Genomic DNA, 25,040 nt, shown 5'->3' on the forward strand with positions numbered 1-25,040 from the left:
TCACGAAGATGACTTAACCTACGTATGCGTAGCACTAGAATTTATTTAAAATGAAAAATCCTTTAATTTGCTTATCAGAGGATAATCTACGATACCAGCAAACAACAAGTGCATCGGACAGCGTGCAGCTTTTTATTAACTTTTTAAACGATCGTGTTAATTAGAGCGCTTTGCGAGTAGCCCTCGAGCGCCGCACATCTGCACCGTGCAGTCAGAGCTCGGTAAAAAATTGTAAACGATATGTTTCCGTACTAATTAAATTGGTATACGATATGCAATGTGTATAGGTTTTTTGAATTATAAATTCGAATCATTATCAATTAACAAAATGTATTAATAATAATTTGTTTTATTGTTGCAGCAACTAATTCGGTCACAACAAGCGGCAGCAGCGGGCGGACAAGCGGCAGCGGCACAGTTACAACTGCTGCAGCAACAACAACAGCAACAGTTCCAACTGCAACAGCAAATAGCCGCCCAACAAGCGTTCACGCAAGCCCCGTACGTAATCAACACAGGACAGGAAGGTGCGCCGTACGTGAGCGCGTTAATCGCGGGAGTTCCGCCTTATTACGGAGTCGCAGCGCCATGGGGAGTATATCCCGGCCTCGTAGCGCAACCCGCGCAACAGCAAGCTCAGCAACCGCGACGGCCGCTCACTCCGCAGCAAGGCGAACAGCAGGTTAACGGGCAAGGCCAGTACGTGATTCCTTACTACGACCCCGGCTCGCTGGTCATGGGCGGCCGCAACGGTACCCCTCTGCGACTCGTGTCGCCGGGCGGCGTGCTCGCCCCGCGCCAGTACCAGCCGGCGCCCGCACACCCCGCCGCCGGCGCCGCGCCCCCCGCCCCCGCACAGACGCACCAGCCGCAGCCGCCAGGTAACAAACACCACGTGCAAACTTATGCGCACTCGCCACTAGCTCACTCACATTTACACTGCCTTCGATTGTTGTGTACATTTTACACACAAACAATGGCGAGCGTCTCGTTTTTTTATAGAAAAATATTATAATATAATTTATGATCGTTGAAACGTTCGATTAGAACTAATTTTTCATAAATTTTCTATAAACGCTATCTTTTCTGACTATTAAAAGTGAGTGTGCACAAGGGGATACTTCTTTTTTTTCATCTTGTACATAAAGTTACCAAACTGAATTCCAGATGCATGGTGTGTCTAAAATGCATAGCATATTTTGAATGAAATTTTGCTTAATCCTCGTATAAGTTTTTTAGTAGTTCGAAAAAGGAATAATAATGAAAACACAGGAAAATATTAAATTTTACTCTTACCAAATAGATTTCTTTAACTTCTAACAAAGTTGCAAGTATTGAAGAGAGGTGATGATAGTTTGCTTGCAAAATAAAAATGAATTCGACTAATATGCACAAGTATTTAATTTAGTTTACATTAAAATCAAATACCTACATCTCGTTGATAGTAGTGACCTTTTCATCTTATGCTTCTTTTAAAATAACAAGTGTCTCATATACATTTTATTATATAATATTCTCACTGCAAGTGACGGCGGCAAATGTAAATGTAGACGGCAAAACATAAAAATTTACATATGCTCATAATATTTTTTAAATGTATTAGTTTATGTACTATGTATATACGAGTAACAGTAATGTACATAAAAATTTTGAAGATTTACTTTACTTTTATTAAGTAGAAAAAAAATCACTCCATCAATAAAATATTAGGTACAGCTAGTAAACATAAGGTGCGTACATTAGTGGTAGTAACAAAAGGTCTCTAGATAAAGCCTTTTTTTTTCTTTTATAATATTTTACAATCTAAATCCTATTTTTAAAATTACTTAACCGGTTTTTTTATTGACTTTATTCAAAATTTCTGTTTGACTCTAGTAAACATGTATGTCCGTCTGGTTTTGGCACTGGCAAACATGTCTGTATATTTGAAAGAATACAGTATTACTCATTAAAGAAAAATATAGAATAATGTGAATACAAATATACAATCCACAAAGTAATAGCGTTTTTATATAAAATATAATATTTTTGAAAATATTTAGGCCCTCAAAAAACACTGAACTTTATTTTAATAAAGTAATATTATGTGAAGCTTAGAGAAGAATGGAATCTATTTAATTTGGTCTCCATCGCTTTTGTTTTATTAGTCTGTTTGTTGGAGGTTAGCAATAAATATAAATTTAATTCCATGCCATACTAGACACATTTTTCTCATTCTAAGAAAAAAATTAGAATTTGTGCTTTTTGGTTCCTTGTAGGTTTATAGTATTCTAAAACATCAGCTACCGATAGCGACTATTCCACAAAGCTGTTAACCCAATAAGACGAATAATATGTGAACTTAGATGATGATAACACATTCAAATCTGTATAGTAAATCCGAACAATTTATTACTTCCACAAATATACATGTTTACTGTGGCAGACACTATTTAAAAACACATTTGATGATCAGTACGCACCTAGTAGGTAATACCGGTATGAGTAAACGTGGAAGAGTGTAAAGTTTTGTACATATCGATGTCGCCACTCGCCCGCGAGGCCTCCGAGTTCGCGAGTCGTGTACAGAACGTAGAGGAGAGTGGAGGAGCAGAGTGTTGGAGCGCGGAGGTATGTCGTGTTACAGGCGGCGCGAGCGGCGCGCGGCGGGACTCGCTGGAGTTCGGCGGCGGCGGCGCCCTGCACGAGTACGCACGCAAGTGGGGCCCCTCGCCGCTGTCCCCGCCGCTGGGCGCCGCGCTGGGGCCCGTGGGGCTGCGGCCCGTGTCCGCCGCGCCCGGCGCCGAGACCGCCAAGTACAGGTCTGTTCGCGCGCGCACACTGTACATATCTGCGCTTCTGTACATTATTAATCCTGTTGCCGTTCGAGCTTGTCTATTTGTTCATTCTAAAATTTACTCGTCTGGTTTGCGTTCCTGAAGGTATTTTATCGTTTTCCTTTCAGAGCTGTGAGCAGTTTAGCCCAGGGACTCACCTCTAATGGAATGTTTGGTTCGTCTTCATCGCTACTCAGCAAACTCGGTGGAGTTGGAACTATCTCAGGTCGGTATCGTTAGCGGTGGTGCCCCTATGTCACCGTTGTCATGTACATATACATATACACGACTTGTAAATATGATTGTTGCATAAAATGTATATTTTAATTATGGAGGCCAGTCTACCGCAGCTTCTTCATGTAAATATTTAATCTTTTAACTAATTAATGATTTGCATAATCATGAATATAATAAGCAAATTATGATGTACTGAGCGAATAAGTTTCGAAGAAAGTTAGTCGTTGCTCATACAAAGGTATAGTGTGAAAGCAGTAGTAACATGTGAGCGTTTGCACACAGAGCTGGTGAGCGGAGGCGTGGGCGCGCTGGTGGGCGACAAGCCGGCCGCGGGGCGCTCGCGTCTGCTCGAGGACTTCCGCAACAACCGCTTCCCGAACCTGCAGCTGCGCGACCTCGCCAACCACATCGTAGAGTTCTCGCAGGACCAGCACGGCTCCAGGTACCGCACTAACCACAGGAGTTCTCTGAGGAATTGTGTTCGAGATGATACCGTCATCTCGTTTTTACCATTGCACCGCCCGCCACCGTATTAGAGTTCATCCATACTAACTGGAGTCACTGCGGTCATCCACAGAGGTCTTTGTTACCACGTACCATCCGGCTTTAGAATGAGCTCCCCTCCACGGTGTTTCCCGAGCGCTATGACATGTCCTTCTTCAAACGAGGCTTGTGGGGAGAGTATTATGCCGTAGGCAGCAGCTTGGCTCTGCCCCTGGCATTGCTGAAGTCCATGGACGACGGTAACCACTCACCATCAGGTGGGCCGTGTCCTCGTCTGCCTACAAGGGCAATAAAAAAAATGTATTTGTTTCTTGGTCTTGCGTCCTCATCGTCTGATAATGGCGAAAATCAGTTGAATACTACGAGTTGTTGCTCAAATCGAAAATTGAAGTTCTACTCTACAAACTACTAATGTTATTGCATCGAATCTTGCACGGGCAGCGCGGGCGATCTTGTCTATTAGTAAAGTAGTCACGTATTCGAAGGGTGGGACACTTTACACTATACACTAGAGGGTTCGCTCTCATGTCTCAAGGTGGTAACGAGTTACACCGGGGCGCGAACTTGCCCATCCAACTCATGAAATAACTAATACATGAAAGAGAGCGCATTTGTGGAACTAAATTTGACGATGAACATAATATGACGGCCGTAGTTAAGTATTATTAATAAAAGACCATAACAATTCATTACGATACATAAGACAGAAAAGCAGCAAGCAAAATATATTGCAATAGAAAACTGGAGAAAAATAAACTGTCGTCTTACTTTTCTTATATTTCTGTGATGATTGATATGAAAATCTTTTTGGTTTAACAATCCTTTTTTGGTTTTTAAATTGCCACCATATTTATATACATTGTCGATAAACATAAATTTAACTACTTAATAAATAACTAAAATTACAGAATGTTAAGCATTGATACTCTTACTGATTATTCAAGTGTTGTGGAATTTAAAATTTTCAACTAATGAAATGATTTCATTGTTATTTAAAACGTAATAAGTAGCGATAAAATAAATACAAGTGGCCCAAAAATTACAAACAATTTGCCCTTGGCTTACCACTGTAAAATTGACGCTCATCTTTCATGCCTGTAGGTACTGAATGAAATTTAACTATTTTTCACCTAAGCATACATATTTATTGTTACATTATGTACACATTATACCAGAACCTGTCAAAGTGAAGTAACAGTTTCAAAACCAACAGACTTCCACGAAATAATAGTGTTTATAAATGAACAAAAGTATTTCTTAATAATTCATGTACAGTCTTCATATTATTATATTCTTCTATTTAGATTTTTACTTTAGTTATGATGAGCGAACAAGTTCAAAAAGATACATGTGGTGTTAAATTTTGTGTAAACCATTGTTGTGGACACAACAGGACGTAATTGTCACATAGGAAATGTATTTTAAATATTAATTAATTTAAGTAACAATTACCAGTTACCCTTCAAACTCATTGTATCTTGGCACAGTTCGGAAAGTTTGGCAATTTGTGGCATCAACACATCCCACGATCAGTAAAATCAACCGTAAATGAGGTAGAGTTAAAGTAACATAAATAACTATATATATTTTTGGTTTTTCAGATTTATACAACAGAAACTAGAAAGAGCAACAGTCCAAGAGAAACAAATGGTATTTAACGAAATTATCGGGGCAGCGTACAGCCTCATGACGGACGTCTTTGGGAATTATGTAATACAGAAATTTTTCGAGTTTGGCACGACCGAACAAAAAACCACACTTGCACAAAAGGTGAGTTGCATATAAAACTATCTAATCATATTTCTATCGTAAATTTCTATAAGCTTAGTCAGGGGTGTTCAGATTTGATTGTGTGTATATTTTTCTATTTAACTCAAACAAGAACAGCCCACGTGATGTTAAGAGTTATTGGAGCCCATAGACATCGCTGCGTGAATTCTGCCTGCAAACTTGAAACTTGAATTCGAAGTTACAATCGTAAAACTACACATGTCGCCTTAAACACGTCATTTCGGATCCTCCCAATCCACTAACGGTGCTTTTAGGTACCTCAAGCACCGGTCACGGTTCTCGTCGAACCCGTCGCTCACCTTACGCAGGTTTTGGCGAGTAAATTAACCTACAGACACAGCCCACTGAGTTTCCCGCTGGATCTTCTCAGTGGGTCGCGTTTCCGATCCGGCGGTAGGTTCTGCGAAGTACGCCTCTTGCTAGGGCTAGTGTTAGCAACGTCCACAAGTTAGAGCCCCGTAAGCTCACGTACTCATTCTGTGAATCTAGCATGACTCTCCGAGGTCACTAGACTGGGTAGGACAAGTACTAATGTGACATTATCAATATTTTTGATAATCGAATATGATCGATTTTTATTTGACGTACATTAAAGTTGATACAAGAGAGCACGTTTATTTTCATAACGCTTTGTACGTGATTGTTGGATTAATTTTACGGGATGTTACTGGTTGTACAGGTGCGCGGTCACGTGCTCAACCTGGCGCTACAGATGTACGGGTGCCGGGTCATACAGAAGGCGCTCGAGTCTATCCCGCCTGAACAACAACAAGAGGTCGTCAGAGAACTCGACGGACACGTGCTTAAATGTGTCAAGGACCAAAACGGGAACCATGTTGTATGTACACATATCTATATCTATACTAATATATAAATCTACTGTGGTTTTTACGGATGCTCTATTATAACTACTGAACCACGCATCCGATTGACTTGAAACTTGGTATCCGTGTAGAAAATACATGTACTTAATGGATAGGTTAATTCTTATATGAGTGTTGGACTCCCTACATCAGTTGGGGGGCGTTAATGATGAGAATCTTTGTGGTGGCGAGAAATAATAATGTTAATTTGAAAAGCTCAGCGAAGCGGACGGTTACAGCTAGTTACTTTATAAAAGTTGATAAATGAACAAGAAATTAAATTTTTATGAAATAAAAATATTATTTTTGTTAAATTGCAGGTTCAAAAGTGCATAGAATGCGTGGAGCCGTCAGCGTTACAGTTCATAATAAACGCATTCGCGGGTCAGGTGTACGCGCTGTCCACGCACCCGTACGGCTGCCGCGTCATACAGCGCATCCTCGAGCACTGCACGCCCGAGCAGACCGCGCCCGTGCTCAACGAGCTGCATGCCCACACAGACCAACTAATCACGGTCAGAACGCACACTTTCTGTACCCCACCCTACATCCGCCACAGCATCTGGTACCCCCGACCCGGTCTACGAGCTCGCTACCCCACCTGTTGTTTGTTACTAAAATCCATAAACCACTACGTGAACGTCGCCACCATCTTTCAAACCGGAATGCATCTACACGTGAAGCGTTTAAGACGAAGGTTCGAGAACTGTTTCTCAGAGAGTTAGCAGAGTCATCTAATTAATAATATTTGTTTATGTATGTTTTTATATGTATATATTTATGATATGTATATGTGTATATGTATTTAAGTACCAGTATTTGTATCTATAAATATTATGTATGTTATATATACACATATGTTTAAGTAATATCACCTTCACACTACACCTACCAAGGTTCATATCTGCACTCCCCTAAGGTAGACTGTTAGAGAATCCCTATGGCATTAAGTCCGCCTTTATACTTTCTAGTATATGAAGTTATAAATAAATGCATTAATGCTTCGTAGCAGGTAGAGCAGTAGGCACGACCGTGCCAGCTTTGATATGCTCCACCATGAATAATAATGAAAATTATTATTTATGCGTAATACATTTTTTATTATTTGATATTATATCTTCGTGATCGTCATTGTTGAACATATATACGTACGTACTCGGCGTACTTGGTTCAGAAAACTATTACCTGTTGTAGGAAATGTTCGTGATTTGAACACCGCCACAGTTGAAACGCATTTGCACAATGCAATTGAGAAGTTGATCTCTTTTAGGCGGGGGCGACAGTATTGTTGTCTATAGGTTTCAGTAACAGCAGGCGGCCGGCCGGATGCGCCTGTCTGTTGTATGGCTACAAAAATCTGTATGCGGATTTGTATGCTTTAAGTTCATTTTAGATAATTAAGATTACACAGTATAAACTATTTATTTATGAATATGATTTAATTTATACTGCAGGATCAATACGGGAACTACGTGGTGCAACACGTGCTGGAGCACGGCGCCGGCGAGGACCGGTCGCGCCTGGTGGCCGCCGTGCGCGGGAAGGTGCTGCAGCTCTCGCAGCACAAGTTCGCGTCCAACGTCGTCGAGAAGTGCGTCACGCACGCCACGCGCAACGAGCGCGCGCTGCTCATCGACGAGCTGTGCGGCTTCAACGACAAGTACGTGCGGCCCCGGCACCGCCCCCGCCCACCACCCGCCCACCTCCCGCCCACCTCGCCCCAACTAACTCTCCCGTACTGTTGCAGCGCTCTCCACGTCATGATGAAGGACCAGTTCGCGAACTACGTCGTGCAAAAGATGATCGACGTCGCGGAGCCGACGCAGCGTAAAGTGTTGATGCACAAGATCCGACCGCACATCGGCTCGTTGCGCAAGTACACGTACGGCAAGCACATCATCGCGAAGCTGGAGAAGTTCTTCATGAAGGCGCCGGAGCTCGGCCCCATCGGCCCGCCGCCGCCGGGCGCCGTGCTTTAGGCGGCAAACACTTTTATACATTTGTGAATATTTGCGATTGTACATTTGTAAGTAAAGAGCCCGCGGCGCCTGTACATAGCCACGTCCCGGCGGCAGACTGATGTACAGAACGTGCGTATCCGAGTACTTGTAACAGTTGTATAGAGTCGTCTCTCCGCGACTTCATATTTCGTTGCGTTTTATAGTTTTAAGTGTTCTAGTATTATTCGTTGTTCGTATGAATCTATGTATAAATATTTGAACGTCTCTCATTCTTGTGTAATTTATGATTCGATGCAAAGCGGCGGGCGACGGGCCCGAGCGCCTCGTAGGTTAGTTCGTTGTAGATTTACTGTTAGCTGGGCTAGGGGACCTTGAATCTTCTGAGCGACGTAGAGATGCCGCAGGCAGTTCTGGACAATCGACACTATAGTCGTGATCGTAGCGTTATTTTTTTGTATCAAGCTGAGCTCTCGTTTAAGTTTTATGAACCGGCTTAAAATCGTATATAGACTATCGAATATTTTTAGTGCCGGTGTGTATAGATGGTCGGTTATAATTTGTGAAAATGATATTTTTGTATATTTTTATGTAATTAAGTTATTTAGTAAAGGGCCCCGCGAAGAGCGGGATCAGCTCTGTCGAGTGGACGATGCTTATGTTGTAGTGTGTGCTTAGGTTATAGTGATGATTGTAAAGTTCTGTACTGATAGATGTAGTTCCGAGGTCTACCTTGCCGTGTGCACGTCGAACACGTAGCTGCTCCTCATTCCCCTGTGTAATAAAATTGAATAGGAAGCGTAGATTCCTGCGACACCTCAGATTTTTTACGTCTAGGTATAATTGAAAATAAAATTGTTGTAAATGGCTGTACAAAAAATGTTAACAAAAATAATTTGTGAATCCCATAATGTGATGGAATTTGGATGAGACGTCGAGAGAGACAGCTGACGGAGCCGTCCCTCTGGAGGCCTCGTCTGTAGGTTGTACTAGATAAACGTTTATAAGAGGATCCATCTATTTAGACATTAATTAAAATAAAGCATTTCTGTAATAATATTACAATGATAATTTTGTTTTATTCCCCACCCTGTTTTACCTTTTATAATAATTAAAAGGCGATCGCGACTGCGGTAGTGAATAATAAAAATGACATCACCTTAATGTAAGTGCGGTGTAAGCGGCGAACGCGCTTACGTACGGGTGACCGCGGGCGCGTGGCCGTAACGGCACAAGAATGTCTCCACCCACACCTGCACACGTGCGGCCCGAGTCTCAATAGGACAGCATGACGGCTGTCATAATCTCCATATTCATATGGAACACACTACGGCTTCGGCGCAATAAAGTATGGTGCATAAGGGTGACCAAATACCACAGTTTGAGGGACAGCGAGCTCCAAGCTATTGTCATTTAATTAAAATGTAATAAAAACTAGGAAAATATTTAAATACTTGAAACTTCTTTCTGGTCGTTCCATCAATGCTAAGGATCGTGACTGTATATCAATCATCTCCACTCGGTCCGGTTCGGCGCCATGTACCTAATTAATGAAAAGGCACACAGTTTTACTAATATTGTATGGTAACTGGTAGCTTCAGTTGGTATAGCTGACCTCTGATGGCATAGCTACGCCACTAGTGTGGTGCCACCTCCACGTAAGGGCTCCACTAGTTTATAACCTTTGCTATAAAACGATTTGTGCCAGTGCACTTCACGGTAAGTCAAACTATTTTTTTTATTGCTTAAATGGGTGGACGAGCTCACAGCCCACCTGGTGTTAAGTGGTTACTGGAGCCCATAGACATCCACAACGTAAATGCGCCACCCACCTTGAGATACAAGTTCTAAGGTCTCAAGTATAGTTACAACGGCTGCCCCACCCTTCAAATCGAAACGCATTACTGCTTCACGGCAGAAATAGGCAGGGTGGTGGTACCCACCCGCGCGGACTCACAAGAGGTCCTACCACCAGTAAGTTTTCACTCTAATGAGTGAGTTTGACTCTTCGTGAGTTCAATGCCGCTTCTAGTCTTATCGCCTGTGTAAAATCTGAGCTTATCGTTATAGTATAGATATACCAGAGGGCAATCGCCGGAACTCTGGCTGGAACTGTTGTACCCTTGCAAACCGTATTGCTGAATTTAACCATTGACCACAAGATTCATCCTAAGATAGTGTCATCCATATTTTTTTAAAAGAGATTTTATGACCTGGTAACTAAGACCTTTAAGTCATGTCTTATTTTAATTTATATTCTTATTTTTATGAAAAATGATAATATGAAGTGAAATGAAGTGAAACGAAGATAATTAATTTGTGACATTAATCAACTGGGATGAAATTAAATGAAATGAAATGAGATGATATGGGATGAAATATAATCTCAGTAAAATGGTGGGCATTTACTAAGATTTTTTCAGTGGACTTCTTGGAGGATCCCGGGAAGTTACGTTCAGCCACTTTGTTTCATTTTCCCACATTTGTGCACTTTCACAGATATTAAACTGTTAATAAACCACCGTTATTACACATTTAAACCTGAAGAAACACTAAATAGACAAAATAAAAGAAATCACACAACTTCCCTCCTCGCGTTCCTGCCAAAAGGTCTCAGTGTCATCCATAACAAAAAATATATCGATACCCACCAACTTAAAAAAAATATTTGAGCGAATGTCCCCTAACTTTGTCATTAGACAAAACTAAAGTTTGTTTTGACGTGACGTCTTATAATTCGATGGAGCCGGCTGCACGCACGAAAAAACATGACTCATGCGGCGTTACCTCGCTCTGAGGCGTTCCATTTAAGACTTTAAGTGCAAGCGAGAGCGCGCAACGAGCGACAAAGAGGCACAATCGACCTCCGCGTTCGGCAGCGTTCGACATCTGTCTCTCCTATACTTGAGTGAGCGATGCATCCGCGTGGACAGCTGCTATACAATAATACATTTAATTTTACATGTTTTCGTCAAGTATGAAATTCAGTGAAAAGTGAATGTGGTGTCAATTGTATAAAGCAACGATAATTGCGATAATTGAGAAATGAAACCATTCCATCAGTATTTTCTTATGACGTTGTCACGTTCAACTATCGTCAGTAAACCGACTTTACAGACAACCGATTTCTTAAATTACGATTATCTTGGCTTCCTTTGTGTTCATAAACCTTACAATTACATATCCAACACAAGCTTTTTTAAACTTATTTTTTAATCGTACCGCTGAATATTATGTGAACCATAAATTAATATGTCTATCGACTTTCGAACGACGTTAAGAAGTTTGCAAAGACATTATAATTCAATATCATTTATTTACTAAGTATACTTATTTTAATCATGAAAATTTAATACATCATTTTTTGAAAATGTTCTACACAGCTGTCCGCCACACTTGTACACAGTTCAGGTCAATCGTCTTTATCCTTGATTTTCGGCTTGATGCTGCGCTCCCGGTCTCGAGATCGATCTCGGTCCCTGTCCCTGGATCGGTCACGGTCTCGAGATCTTTCTCGCATCCGCGGTGACCGAGATCGGGACTTGTGACGGCGAGATCTCGAACGCGATCGGTCCCGTCTGTATGATCTGTATTTAAAACAATTACACTGTTTTAACTTTCTTATCTATATAATATTAATACGTGAAGCAAAAACTTTATACTCCTTTTTACGAAAATTGCGTGGACGGAGGAGTATAAAATTTCCCACACTTATAGACAATATAGAGAAGTAGGGCAGAACGATAATATTTTTTTTCAAATATTCATAAAAATACATTAAAACGATAAAAAAAAACATTACACACACTACATGTATTTGACACACACGCATGCCTACTATTTGTTTATTGGCAAACTTTTCTTATTGCTTATAGTCTGTGGTAATTGAGAATAGATTAAATACCTATTGTTTGTCGTTATTAATATTTATCTAAAGTGTAGCCTTGGCGAAATCTGTGATCATAGAAGTATAAGATAAACAAGAAAATTCTAAATGTGAAATGAATCAAAATCATGAATCAGAATTGGAAACTTGTTATTAGTATAGTATAGTGTTGTTTAGTACAAAAACTTTAACAAACGTACTACATTAAGTACCGTAGATTGGGGGAAATAGGGACTAGCGGTAGAATAGGGACAAATCTGGGTTGTCACAATACTTTTGTGAGATCTTAATTTTATGTAGTGTTTAAGAATATTAAATAGTTTAACTTAGTCACCAGAATTTTGTAACTGATGAAAGATATTGAAAGTTAATTATCGAAAGGTAAATACCTACCTAACAACTAAACAGTGACACCCCTATCGAAAATTTATTGTCCCCATACGTGACCCGATTCACCCCAAAAACCAAGGTGGATCAAGTCAAGTTAGTTTTTTAAGTTTTTGTGTATATTTTTCAATAAACTATGTATAATAATGCATCGTATATGAACATTTTAACCTCCCGAACTGTTTTAATCTCAATTTTATTGCCCTCAGAAAAACCGCTAAAAATTTGTGTTGGAATTGGAAAACGTCCCGATTCCCCCCAAATTATGGTAATTTACGTTATTACGAACTAACTGCTCGCAATATAACGACATAGTGTTGCGACTTACTTTTCCCTCAGTCTCTCCGGTTTAGTGGAGCGGGAGCGTTCGCGGTCGCGGTCCCTGTCGCGGTCGCGGTCTCGATCCTCCTGTTGCGCACACACAAGTAACACATCACAATCGTTTCAAACACTTAATCACTTTTTCGGTTGCATAGACAAAGCTCAGACTGACAGAAAACCGACCACAAGTTTTGTAAAAGGAGTTTTGTGTAAAGATTATATTACTGGCAAAAAGTGAAAAAAAAGTTAGGTTACATCATCTCGGCGGTGTCGCTCCCTGGTGTCGGCGGGGTGCGCTTGTCGGTAGGGCGGCGCGTAGGGGGGGTGCATGGAGAGGGGCGCGGCGGCGGGGGGCAGGGTGGGGGGCGCGGCGGGGGTCAGCGCGCCCGGCGCCGGCGTCAGCTCCTTGATGTCGGAGGGGGTCCAGCCGCCCGGTGCCTGTCCGTGTCCTGTGAACGGGTTACCTGGTTTCCATCCATTACATTATTCATTAACAAAATCTCCTTAAAGATGTCATATCAACAATGGAATTCTTGTCATCGTCACTACGATTTAGAGTAAAAAGCGAGAGAACATTAAATCTATTTCCCTTATCACTCCAATTTCTATCTTCAGTACAGGGTGTGATCCCACCAACGCGCCACACTTTATGTCGTTAGTAAACGATTGATCACTTACAGCGTTTGACGGAATAACATCGATATCAAAACTCCACTAAAACGAAAACATTTTTTAACTCTGTCATTTAAGTCATTTTAAAAGCATTTGCAAGCAGAAACGTAATACAAAGTTGGGATCACCTAGCCGAGCATATTATGTTGAACTCTACTAATAATTTCCAATCACTACATAGTATAAAACAAAGTCGCTTTCTCTGTCCCTATATCTGTTCCTATGTATGCTTAAATCTTTAAAACTACGCAACGGATTTTAATGCGGTTTTTTTTTAATAGATAGAGTGATTGAAGAGAAAGTTTTATATGTATAATAACATCCATTAAATAGTGGAGAAATCAATAATAAATTACAACTTCCGAAGCGAAGCGAGGGCGGGTCGCTAGTAAAAGTATAAGTATATGTACCCCATGGCTCGTCATATGTAGCGTGCGGGGGCTGGTAGTAGTCAGTGGGCGGCCCAGAGAAGAACTCCGGCGGCGGCATCTCGCGGGGGTGGCCGCGCCCGTACTCACGTCGCTCCGCTGTCATCACCTAAACCACAAAATACAATGTATTGTTATAATATTAATAAAAAAAATTATTTCATTGAAAGAGCTGAAGTGTTTACTAGGTTCAAAGACCTTACCGATTTCCAGTTTCTCCCCTCTTTAAAATAGATTTGGTTAGGTTAAGTCGTGAACAGATGTTGTGGACTAGTGTTGAGAGATCATTAGGTTTTATCATTTAAGTAGGTCATTATGCATTATGGGATAAAATTCTTCGTATTTTATTAAAATATTTAGAGGGGTGAAAGACTATTAAGCGATAAATTTTGCAACTTTAGATAGGCATCGGCTTGGCTCTGCCCCTGGCATTGCTGACATCCATGAGCGACGGTAACCACTCACCATCGGATGGGTCCTATGCTGGTCTGCCTATACGGCAATAAAAAAATACAGAAGAGCCATTTAAAACTTAATATTTGAAAAAATATCATAACAAGAACGCTTCTTCAGTTATTTGAATGGAGTCAACTTAATTGAAGTTCAATTAAAAACATTGAACTGTTAACACTAATCCTTAATAAAACGCACCATTAGAAAGATAAATTTCGCGTAATAAGTGAAATGTCGCTTAAGCGTAATAGCTTTTCACCCATCGATTTCAATTAAATAACATATTTGTACCTGAATAGTGTTTTCTCTGGACTGATAGTTATTTGTCATGGGAGGTGGTATTCCATCATCGTGTCTAATGTCTGTAAAACAGAAAATTTATAAAAATATCTGAATTCTGCATATCAAACTGTTCAACAAGCAAATGGCCAGTGGGCATATGGTTTACTAGTAGCTGACGTTCATTGCAGTAGTTTTACGTGAGTAGTATCTTCATGTCGACGCTTGAAAGGCAAACGTGACTAAGCGACAATGCGTGAACTTTACAGAAGACTAATTTAAAGTAGAAATTAATTTAAAATATACCTGAAAAATACCCGAAAAAAATTATATTTTAATGAATCTAGCTGTAGGATTGAAATAATTTTAATAGACATAGAAATATATATTTTGCGCATCGAATATGATTATTGCCTATCATTTATGTATAAAGCAGTTATTGTCGCTTAGTCACGTTTGCCTTTCAAGCGTCGATATACTTTTATACGTAAAGTGATTTTTGGGTTACAAATTAAATGAACAAAATTACAATTTAAAAATTAAATGAACATTTTATATTACATACTATTAAATATTATTAAATAAGTTAAGAATGTATTAATCTTACTTGGGGGGCGCCTCATGTCTGGCATTGGTGGACGGGGAACCGATCCCATATGCATTCCCACACCTGTTTCGTTGATTCGCATTCGTCGCTGCCGCTCACAATAAGCACTCCATGTTACTTCATTGAAACCATAATTGAAATAATCTGTGAATCGAAAATGGATTGGACAAGACTGTAGTAATTGATTATTTTTATAACCATACAAGACAGATGGATTTCACATCAATTCATTACAATATTAACCTGATATATCAGCACCCGGCTTATTCCAAGGTTTATCTTCTATAGTATCAATATTGAATTCCAAAGCGGGAACTCCATTAATACTTCCTGGCCCCTCCAAGTCCTCTAATGTCACTTTTCCACTTGTTGTAGTTACTGAACGAGGTTTCTCAGGTCCCCCTGCAGAAGCTACCAAGCCAACTCCCCTCTGAAATTGTAAATAGTCCCCAATTATGTATGAAAAAGGAACACAACTTGTTCTTTCAGATATTTGTGTGATCAATAAGTTTTTTGGCTCTTTGCATTTATTTAGACTTAACTATGTATGTATGTGTACATCAGTTTCCAATTCTCACAGTACAGGGAATCCTATTTTGTGCTAGGTGATTGCTTAGATGATTTTTTACATTACAAGTTTCTTGTATAACATGTATCAGCATTAAAACAGAACAATGAGTTTAAAATTTGCACCAACTCAGATAATTTTAGCAAAATATTCATTGTTGGCTAAGGACCTCGTCTGAGCTTATGGGCTTCAAGCTACTCAATGAACATTAAATGAGCTCACTGGCTCAACCTGTAGATAGTTACTAACACTACGAAGTCGTTGTGGCCTAAAGGATAAGACGTCCAGTGCATTTGTGTTGAGTAATGCACCGGTGTTCAATCTCAGGCGGGTAACAATTTTTCTAATGAAATAAGTACTTAACAAATGTTCACAATTGACTTCCATCGTGAGGGAATAACATTGTGCATTATAATATGCGTAATTACTGGTGGTGGGACCTCTTGTGAGTCTGCGCAGGTAGGTACCACCACCTTGCCTATTTCTGCCGTGAAGCAGTAATGCGTTTCGGTTTGAAGGGTGGGGCAGCCGCTGTAACTACATATACTGAGACCTAAGAACGTATATCAGGTGAGTGGCGCATGGCGCATATACGTTGTAGATGTCTATGGGCTCAATTTTTTTTTTTTTTTTTTTTCCGTGCCGATTGCCGAACCTCCTACGAGGTCCCCGCGCCTAGGGGGCGCGCGGGGTATGTGAGACTCAACGATCTGCAGGTGTTGAGAGCAGACCGCGGGCCCAAGGAATATAGGGCCCACCCACTAAACGACTCCCCTGCACTCTTACACCCGGCGTCCAACTTAACGCCAGGTGGGCTGTGAGCTCGTCCACCCACATAAGCAATAAAAAAAACTGGCCCTATCAAGAGCAGTGCTTGAATTTACTGTATGGGTCTTCACTGGCCCTTATCTATAAGAACCTGGTACAAGTATTCACTAGTGGGAGCTGAGACTTAAGAGATTAGAGCTGTGAATTTTGTGCCACAAATGGGAAAATGCTTGGAGATTCAATTGTGATTTACAAATGATAGGGGATAACAAAGGACGCAATTCCGAAAGCGAATCCACTGTAACCATTGCCGAAATGATGTTGAGGACTGATATCGATAATGTACTGCAGTTAAAGGTTCCGACACATGTGTCAAAGGTGTACTAAAATTGTACAATGTTGGAACTAATTGCTCATAGCGACATATTTGCTATGTGTATGTGGATTACTATAATTCTCATGTTGTATTTGTTATTTTAGTTATGTGTTATTTGTTCTACACACACTCATCACTTTTTATTATTATTCTCATTATCCTCTCGCAGGTATGCTGGAAGAGATTTCTTAAAGAAATAAGCAGTGCCTTTGTACATAATTTTCCTATTACTCTGTACTATGTTTTCTTTTCTGTGTGTACATAAATAAATAAATAAAAATAGACAGAAAGTGATAGTGGAAATAAATACTTCATGGTGAGAGGTCTTTGTCATTCATAATGAAAAAGCCAGCTGATAAGTTAGTACACAAAGGTTTTTGCATGTTTGCAGTACCCTTAGAAATACAGTGACCAAGTGCAGAATATTGAAATAAAGTTAATGAAATTGCTTATCAGATTCAGGAATTCAGAGTAAAGTTGTACATGTATGATCAAGTGGCAAAACATTATGGATATAACTATACTCATAGCAAGCTTGTCTAAGGAGGAACAGTGCTATGCTGGTATGAGAAATGCAGGTCACCAAATAGCAGAAATGCTTATCAAAAGCTGTAATAGTCTCAGGAATATTCGAGAAGTGTAACTCCATCTATTCTCATATAGCGAACATAGGTATTGAAATAATAAGTACTATCAATAGCGTTCTCGTAAATTGTTGACATTTCATGTTCACTATAATGGTGTTGCACAGACAACATGAAGTAGTTATTATTGTTAGTAATCAGTTCTACTAGAAGCAAAACAGTGAGCGGATCACCTGAAGCACAGCAGAAAAAATGAATTAGGAATTGTGAAGTACATTTAAGAGTTCTAATAATTAAATTAAGTTTTAATTTATACTTCAGTTTAAAGTTAAAGTTAAGTACTTAGTTTTTATTTATCCCGAGTCCATTGCAAGAATATACCAAGATTCATGTTCCAGTATCAGTATATTATTTTCATTTGTAAACTTATAAATCGATGCCTCCAATGAACACTACTCTAACTCCAAATTCGTAGGTTTACAGGAGGAGAGTTTAAATGAAAAAAGTTGATAAATATATCTGCAATAATAAAGATTTTATGGTTTTTTCTTGTGTAACTAGTTGATTTACTCTTGCTTCAAACCCCATTAATAATGAATTTGTAATACTTTTAAAATAGTGAAGCGATTTGCGTGAAAAACGAAAATTTCAAATTTTGAATTAAGTAGTGTTCATTGGAGGCATCGAAATGATCCAAAACGCAATATATATAAAATGGTGATGGTAAAATGCATTTACCACAAACATGACAAATAATTTTAATTTTATTGAATGAAGGCTATGTTAGATATAAAACAATTTTACCTAAAGGCAGTTTTTACTTTGATAAAAACATATTTCAGTTATCAGTACGCCCCGGCTTGGCTCTGCCCCTGGCATTGCTGAAGTTCATGGGCGACAGTACACCATCAGATGGGCCGTGCGCTCGTCTGCCTAAAAGGGCAATAAAAAAAAATGTTCTAAGGGACGAAAATTGACTTACTTTTATGTTTAGGCTGGCATATTGTGACCCAGACTTGATCTCTCCAATGGTGACTTTGACGTCATCGCTGTCGTCCGAGTCAGAGTCACCGTTCTCTTGGCTATCAGCGTCACCATTTTGATCCTCGCGCGTTACCTCAGCAAAATGCTCATCATTTAATTCCGAATCGTTATTACCTTCCTCTTCATCTTGATTTTCTTCGTCAGCCTTTAAATAAAGTGAACCGTGTTTAAATGTAAAAAAACTTATGGAACTTTACAAGCAATAAGTAGTTAGGTTATTAACTTACACCACCGACGACGTCGGCCGATTTTTGTACTTCTTGAGTTTCCTCAGTGGATTCTTGGTTAGCATCTCCGCCAGAATCCCCGTATAACCAATTATCATCGTTTTCATCGCCCGGTGTGGTCTCAATGGCCGTTTCTGCCATTTTAACAAGTTATAAACTTGAAAATAACGAAATTTGGAACGACCAATGGTTTTATATTATGTACTTATTAGTAGGTAACAAACATAATTTAAGTGGTAATTTCAGTAAAATAAAATGCAAATTGTAGGTATATGGTACTCTTTTTTTTGTTTGTAACAACAACACGCTATTAGACAGCTATAGGTACCTACGTGTGTATTATCTGTTAAACAGCAACCATAGATCAAATATAAGTGTATAATCTATGACCATAGATTATGTTAATACTAAAGCGCCTTATTCACGATCCATCTTGCTGTACGTCCCGCCAAGGCCATGCACGATGCACGATGCAAAAGGATCATGAATAGGCTTGACGTACGTCGATAATTATTATTAATTGTTTGCTGGATTTGCACGACCGATTTTGCGTCCAGCGAGTGCCCCCACCACCGCGAGCGTCGTGCAGATAGACAGTGAATAACGCTGACGTACGTCAGAGCGGTCCTGCGTCGTGCGTGCTTGATCGTGTATAGACTTGCTGTACAGCAGATTTAACATTTGTAGCTTGTTTCGAGAGGAGACTGCACGTCAAAATGGATCGTGAAACACTTTCAAGATTTGAGTCGTCTATTATCAAAGGTGGCAATCTGTGCATTTGGACAAAAAAAATTTATTGATATGTCAATACAGATTCATTTGAATATAATCGTCTCCTTCAAAGAATACGGTTCAAAACCTGCATTAAATAAAGGTTAATAGTTAACCTGTTATTTATCTAAGATGTCGTTCCGAAGAGTTTTGTGACTGCCAATGGAATACAAAGTCAATAATTCGTTTTTCTGATTTACCAATCATTGTCCAAAAGTAAGATTGCCGGCTTTGATAATAGTCGACTCATTTATTGAAAGATATAAGTTCCACATGTTTGTGAAATGTCTCAAGCGCAGACTATAATAATATGAATAAACAAAAAATAATAAACTTATTACAATTTTTTAGGCCCATTTTAGGGGAAGCTGCAAGGATTGATAGCGTGCGTAAAAAATGATATTAATTATTTGAATATACTCTGCACGTTTAAAAAAATCATCCAAAACCTCTTGCTATTATTTGCCTCTCTTCTGCTGCTGCTGACAACATCAGAAGGACTCCCATTTTTGGCGTTTTGATAAAACAGCTGGCATTTTAAATAAATTAAAACCCTCTCATTTAATTCGTTCGATTTATTCTGTTCGCGCTTGATACATCCAGCACCGCGGCCTTGAGCTGACGTACAGCCGTGATGGATCGTGAATAAAGCGCTAAATGCATCGTGCATCGTGCATGGCCTTGGCGGGACGTACAGCAAGATGGATCGTGAATAAGGCGCTTAATAAAGTATTAAATTTATTATAATATTATTGAAGGTAGTTTTCCAATTGCAGCACTAGAGCGCATTATGCGGCATAATGCACAACGTTGAATGTTCTAAGTTCCAACTACAGCAGCGCACTCTGCTGATGCATTAAAGTCGTCGTGGCCTAAAGGATAAGACGTCCGGTGCATTCGTATCGAGCGATGCACTGGTGTTCGAATCTCGCTGGCGGGTACTAATTTTTCTAATGAAATACGTACTCAACAAATGTTCACGATTGACTTCCACGGTGAAGGAATAACATCGTGCAATAAAAATCAAACCCGCAAAATTATAATTTGCGTAATTACTGGTGGTAGGACCTCTTGTGAGTCCGCACGGGTAGGTACCACCGTCCCGCCTATTTCTGCCGTGAAGCAGTAATGCGTTTCGGTTTGAAGGGTGGGGCAGCCGTTTTGACTATACTGAGACCTTAGAACTATATCTCAAGGTGCGTGGCGCATTTACGTTGTAGATGTCTATGGGCTCCAGTAACCATTTAAAGAGCTCGAAGTGTTCAGATTTTCGAAGTTGTGCACTATGATAATATTGCAGATACAACAGAACAGATAGTAAAAAAAACAACGAAATAAGAGTACCATTGTTTTTATTAGTAAAATTTAAGCATTGGTGCTAGCACCTCGGATTTATTAAATATATCTCTGTTATAAATTTAAAGCTTTTTCAATCAAGACCATTCCTTCGTTTAGGAAACATTTTTGTTTCAACTTTCTCCACCATTTGAGCAACATTAGCCAACTGCTGAGATGAATCATTGGCGGCCGATCCGCAAGTTTCGGCTAGTTGCTGAATTCCATGCGATACCTGGATAAACATTTACAATATTATATTTTTATCATACATATTTTTATTAAACACTAAACTGAAACAGTTGAATTTAAAAAAAGTAAAAATTAGGTTGGGTATTCGGGTTTAAATAAGTCTGAATACAATTTATTATGACGGTTTTGGTATTCTTATCAATAAAATAAAAAGTTCGAGGCAAAGTTGAGAATCGCGACTACTGCGAATATCCGGCAAGAAACTTAATGGGCTGTGTCTGTCAGTTAATTTTCACGGCGGACCCTTTGTCGCATTCGTCGGAATCGACGAAAACGGTCAACAGTTCTTGGAATGCCTAAAAGCAGTTATAGTGGATGTGTTTCATATGAAGAAGGTTCAATTGAGTTCGAAAACCGTATATATTCATGAATCATGCTGACTCACTCTCGGCGTTGTTAGATGTTACTAGTAGAAGCAATTAGAACACAGGTTACGGTACTTGTCAAAATCGACAAGAAGCCACTTTGGGGTCCCACAGGCAGCTCTTGACAAACCTCCTGTTGTGATGAGACCTCAAGTTTGCCTATCCGCCCTAGCTAAGTGTCTAAACAAACCCCGTCCTTGACTCCATAATACACTACAAAAGTATAGTGTAGGAAACGGTGTAGGAAGAGAGAGAGAATGGATCTGCTATTGTCTATGAGTAACAGTCCCACTGATAACCATTAAGTAGCCCATTTGGTTGTCTGCCTTCAAAAAGGAGTAAAAAAGCAAAAATGTGCAATAAAAATGATATAAAAATTTTATAAAAGTATTTACTGCATCAGCTTCCGCCTTTACTTCTGCAGCTGCAGCGTGCATCTTGTCTACAGTGGGCTGCATTTGAGCAGCTTTTTGTATGGCCTCCGACTCCAGAACTGGTGTTGCCTATTTCATAGAAATTCAAACAACCAATGTATTTAATCTTTTAAAATTAACCATATCCCTAGAAAATACTGTGCTAGTCATTTCTTCTAGTACATATTATATACACTGGTGGACCTAAATAAGAAACTCAATGTCCATCACATGGCTTCTGTTCTCAAATACCCAGCTAGGGTAATAATGTTACCAACATGCATTTATGTATGTACCTAATATATATTGACCTGTTATTTGATCATAAACTTGATTTAGATTCAATTTTTAACCAAGCCTTACAATACAGTAGAAAATTTTATAAATTCGGATGCAACTATCTAAACAGCCATGTAAAAAAATTCATAAGAGAATACAGGTTAATTATCATACCAATTTTACTGAACTTCACAACAGAAAATATAATTAAAATACACCGGCTAGTCTGAGCTTGTTTTTAAACAGCACTAGCAACCAGTTTATAAGTATATTGTGACAGAATTGTAACAAACTCATCTACTGACCTGTTTACATTGCTGCATACAGCGACAGTGATGTCTGATCACTGGTTCAGCTGCAAGTACTTCTTGTTTATGTAAATCATTCTTCTGCAACTGTAACCAACATTCTGATAAGATCAACATTATACAATTTTTTTGTAGATTTTGGTAATTATATAGGCAAGACAGATAAGCTTGCAGTTCAAAGACAGTAATCACTAATCAATAGTGAGCCTAATTAAGGCAATCTTCAAAGGCAACAAAAAAATTATTATATATTATTTTTCATTTGATGAAAATGCTGTTAAAGTCATGTGTACTTTGAGGCATTAGGTCAAAGTCTTTGTTGAGTTAAATTTATATAATATTTATTAATTTACAACTTTGAATATCATGAACAAGATCATATGTTGCCTCACTTGTCCAATGAGATATATTTAAAAAAAAAAATATTTTAATTTTTTGTTTAAGACCAGCCAGTTATTTTTCTACTTTCTTTTTTGGTCTGATAGAGAATGTTACCTTGTCTTTATGTTACTTTGTGACTTATTTGTCACACATTGCACAACAGATGCTGACTATAAGTCACTACTTTAATGATAAGTCTGAATATATCAGATGAAATTTAAATTCTATAAACTAGTTGTATGGAAAGAGAAAATGGATTTAAATTTGAGTTAAACATACTTGGTAAAATTTTACAAAAGGTATATAGGGTTTTAATTCAGAATTAATTATGCATTGAAAGAAATTCATGGGACGTAAGGATTATCAATGGTTATTAACGGCACTTACATTTTCAACGAAATTCGGATCACTATAGTTGTTCAACTCTGAGGCCATTTGCATAGCTTCATGAAGCTTTTCGTGTCCTGCCGTTGCATTATTGATGGCTTGTGCAGCGCTTAAAAGATTCGCAGTAACAGAGTCACCTTGCTGACCATCTATAGATATTTCTGGAGACAAACCTAATTTAGCTTCTAGTTGTTCAATTCTACTTTGTAAAACTGCTATAGGATCCATTGTTAATGTTTTTGCTACGTAAAAGAAAATACAAAACGTGTAGGTTAAAATTTGTTACAAAAATATCTATTACCGAAAAGAAATGAATATCGAAATTTCGAAGTATTTGTAGGTACCAATTGTTTTTCAAAAATTGTTTTCGAACTGTCAATTAGTGCCATATGTCAAATTACTCAAAATAACCACTGAAGTAGGTCTATGAAAATAACTTATGTCTTCCTGTAAAAAAAAAGTCATCCTGTGAATCTCCATTGAAGTAAGTTGCCTCAGTGAATTTGGCCCCCTTTTTTTGGTTTTCGATTTTATTTTTATTTTTAATTGTTTGTTCGTCTTTTGTTTATTTATAATTAATTAAACAAATGATCACCGTTAAGTGGGCCCCCTTTACTAGATATCTTTATTTTTATCACTCAGATTAATTAATTTTGATCAATTATCATTTGTTCGACGACTATTGGTGATTGTTCGATCATAAAAACAATTAAATTCCCAATTATTTATTATTTTATATCTAGCAAACCATCACCTCACGCCACCTTTTTTTGATTTTCAGATTTTTTTTATTTTTAATTGTTCGTCATTTGTTCGTTAATGTTCGAATGTAAAAATTGTCGTCTTTTCATCATCATCATCTCAGTCTGTCCATTGTCCACTGCTGAACATAGGCCTCTCCAAGTGATCTCCAGTGCGGCCGGTCCGTTGCCACTTGCATCCAACGTGACCCAGCGGTTCTTACCAGGTCGTCGGTCCATCTCGTAGGTGGCCGTCCCAAACTGCGCTTGCCAGTACGTGGTCTCCATGATCTTTCTGCCCCATCGGCCGTTCGATCTTCGCGCTATGTGGCCTGCCCACTGCCACTTCAGCGTGCTAATCATACGGGCTATGTCAGCAACTTGGTTCTTCTACGGATCTCCTCATTTCTGATTCGGTCTCGTAGAGAAATACCAAGCATAGCCCCCCCATAGCTCGCTGTGACTGAGCTTCCTAAAAAGATCTCTTGTGAAGCACCACGTCTCAGAACCGTAAGTCATCACTGGTAGCACACATTGGTTGTATACCTTGATCTTCAGGCACTGAGGGATTTTGGACGAGAACACATTTTTTAATTTACCGAACGCTGCCCAGCCGAGTTGGATCCGCCTACTGACCTCTCTTGCGAAGTTGGACTTACCTAATCGGATTGCCTGTCCCAGGTATATAAGTATATATTCGTCTACAACTTCAAGAGTAATGTTCTCAACAGTTACTGGGGTGAGCTTAAATTGTTACATTCGAACATTAACGAACTAATTATGAACAAATAATTAAAAATAAAAAAATCTGAAAATCAAAAAAAGGTGGCGTGAGGTCATGGTTTGCTTATTAGATATATAATAATTAATAATTAGGAATTTAATTGTTTTTATGATCGAATAATCACCAATAATTGTCGAACAAACAATAATTGATGCAAATTAACTAATCTGAGCGATAAAAATTAACATATCTAGTAAGGGGGGCCCACTTAAGGGTCATCACTTGTTTAATTAATTTTATATAAATAAAAGACGAA

General features: G+C 39.0%; 3 protein-coding genes and 1 long non-coding RNA gene across 12 annotated transcripts in view; 1 reads left to right on the forward strand and 3 right to left on the reverse strand.

The window, feature by feature from the left end:
- Positions 1–9,240, forward strand: part of LOC101742087 (maternal protein pumilio) — a 78,071-nt gene extending 68,831 nt beyond the window's left edge. For 5 of the 8 annotated variants that reach the window (XM_062672698.1, XM_062672700.1, XM_062672699.1 and 2 more), the window contains 8 exons: positions 362–881; positions 2,627–2,801; positions 2,945–3,042; positions 3,336–3,495; positions 5,159–5,327; positions 6,028–6,186; positions 6,532–6,726; positions 7,666–9,240. In XM_062672698.1, coding sequence (XP_062528682.1) covers positions 362–881; positions 2,627–2,801; positions 2,945–3,042; positions 3,336–3,495; positions 5,159–5,327; positions 6,028–6,186; positions 6,532–6,726; positions 7,666–8,190 — 2,001 coding nt within the window. In that variant the 3' untranslated portion in view covers positions 8,191–9,240. The remainder of the gene's footprint in view (positions 1–361; positions 882–2,626; positions 2,802–2,944; positions 3,043–3,335; positions 3,496–5,158; positions 5,328–6,027; positions 6,187–6,531; positions 6,727–7,665) is intronic. The other 3 variants (XM_062672701.1, XM_038016082.2, XM_062672704.1) reach the window with 1 other exon arrangement.
- On the reverse strand, positions 1,384–4,490 carry LOC134200238 (uncharacterized). The gene is made up of 2 exons (XR_009975065.1): positions 4,326–4,490; positions 1,384–3,520 (listed from the first exon to the last, which is right to left on the reverse strand). It is a non-coding gene; the product is annotated as an uncharacterized LOC134200238 (long non-coding RNA).
- Positions 9,241–11,465: 2,225 nt separating the features above from the next.
- Positions 11,466–19,129, reverse strand: LOC101743440 (pre-mRNA 3'-end-processing factor FIP1). Of its 2 annotated transcripts, none has more exons than XM_004922949.4 (9): positions 18,770–19,129; positions 18,481–18,687; positions 15,446–15,632; positions 15,203–15,346; positions 14,608–14,678; positions 13,846–13,972; positions 13,019–13,212; positions 12,771–12,850; positions 11,466–11,756 (listed from the first exon to the last, which is right to left on the reverse strand). In XM_004922949.4, the coding sequence occupies exons 1-9, from the start codon at positions 18,908–18,910 to the stop codon at positions 11,582–11,584; spliced, it is 1,326 nt and encodes a 441-aa protein (XP_004923006.2). In that variant the 5' UTR covers positions 18,911–19,129; the 3' UTR covers positions 11,466–11,581. The 2 variants fall into 2 exon arrangements, with proteins under 2 accessions (XP_004923006.2, XP_004923005.2); XM_004922948.3 differs by having other exon boundaries at positions 13,019–13,227.
- A 1,746-nt stretch (positions 19,130–20,875) lies between these two features.
- On the reverse strand, positions 20,876–23,718 carry LOC101743665 (uncharacterized). The gene is made up of 4 exons (XM_004922950.5): positions 23,261–23,718; positions 22,490–22,579; positions 21,888–21,995; positions 20,876–21,110 (listed from the first exon to the last, which is right to left on the reverse strand). Exons 1-4 carry the CDS (start codon positions 23,486–23,488, stop codon positions 20,970–20,972), a joined length of 567 nt encoding a protein of 188 aa, XP_004923007.1. The 5' UTR covers positions 23,489–23,718; the 3' UTR covers positions 20,876–20,969.
- Between the last annotated feature and the right edge of the window lie 1,322 nt (positions 23,719–25,040).

Source organism: Bombyx mori, chromosome 15, assembly GCF_030269925.1.
Source record: "Bombyx mori chromosome 15, ASM3026992v2".
Taxonomy (NCBI): Eukaryota; Metazoa; Arthropoda; class Insecta; order Lepidoptera; family Bombycidae; genus Bombyx; species Bombyx mori.

Coding starts and splice junctions, on each gene's coding strand:
- LOC101743440 (XM_004922948.3), bottom strand. CDS start 18,910: ATGGCAGAAACGGCCATTGAGACCACACCGGGCGATGAAAACGATGAT. Junction 18,688..18,769: donor CGGCCGACGTCGTCGGTGGT/GTAAGTTAATAA, acceptor CTTTATTTAAAG/GCTGACGAAGAAAATCAAGA. Junction 12,851..13,018: donor AGCGACACCGCCGAGATGAT/GTAACCTAACTT, acceptor TGTGCGCAACAG/GAGGATCGAGACCGCGACCG.
- LOC101743665 (XM_004922950.5), bottom strand. CDS start 23,488: ATGGATCCTATAGCAGTTTTACAAAGTAGAATTGAACAACTAGAAGCT. Junction 22,580..23,260: donor ATCCGAATTTCGTTGAAAAT/GTAAGTGCCGTT, acceptor TGTTGGTTACAG/TTGCAGAAGAATGATTTACA. Junction 21,111..21,887: donor TAAAGGCGGAAGCTGATGCA/GTAAATACTTTT, acceptor ATGTTTATCCAG/GTATCGCATGGAATTCAGCA.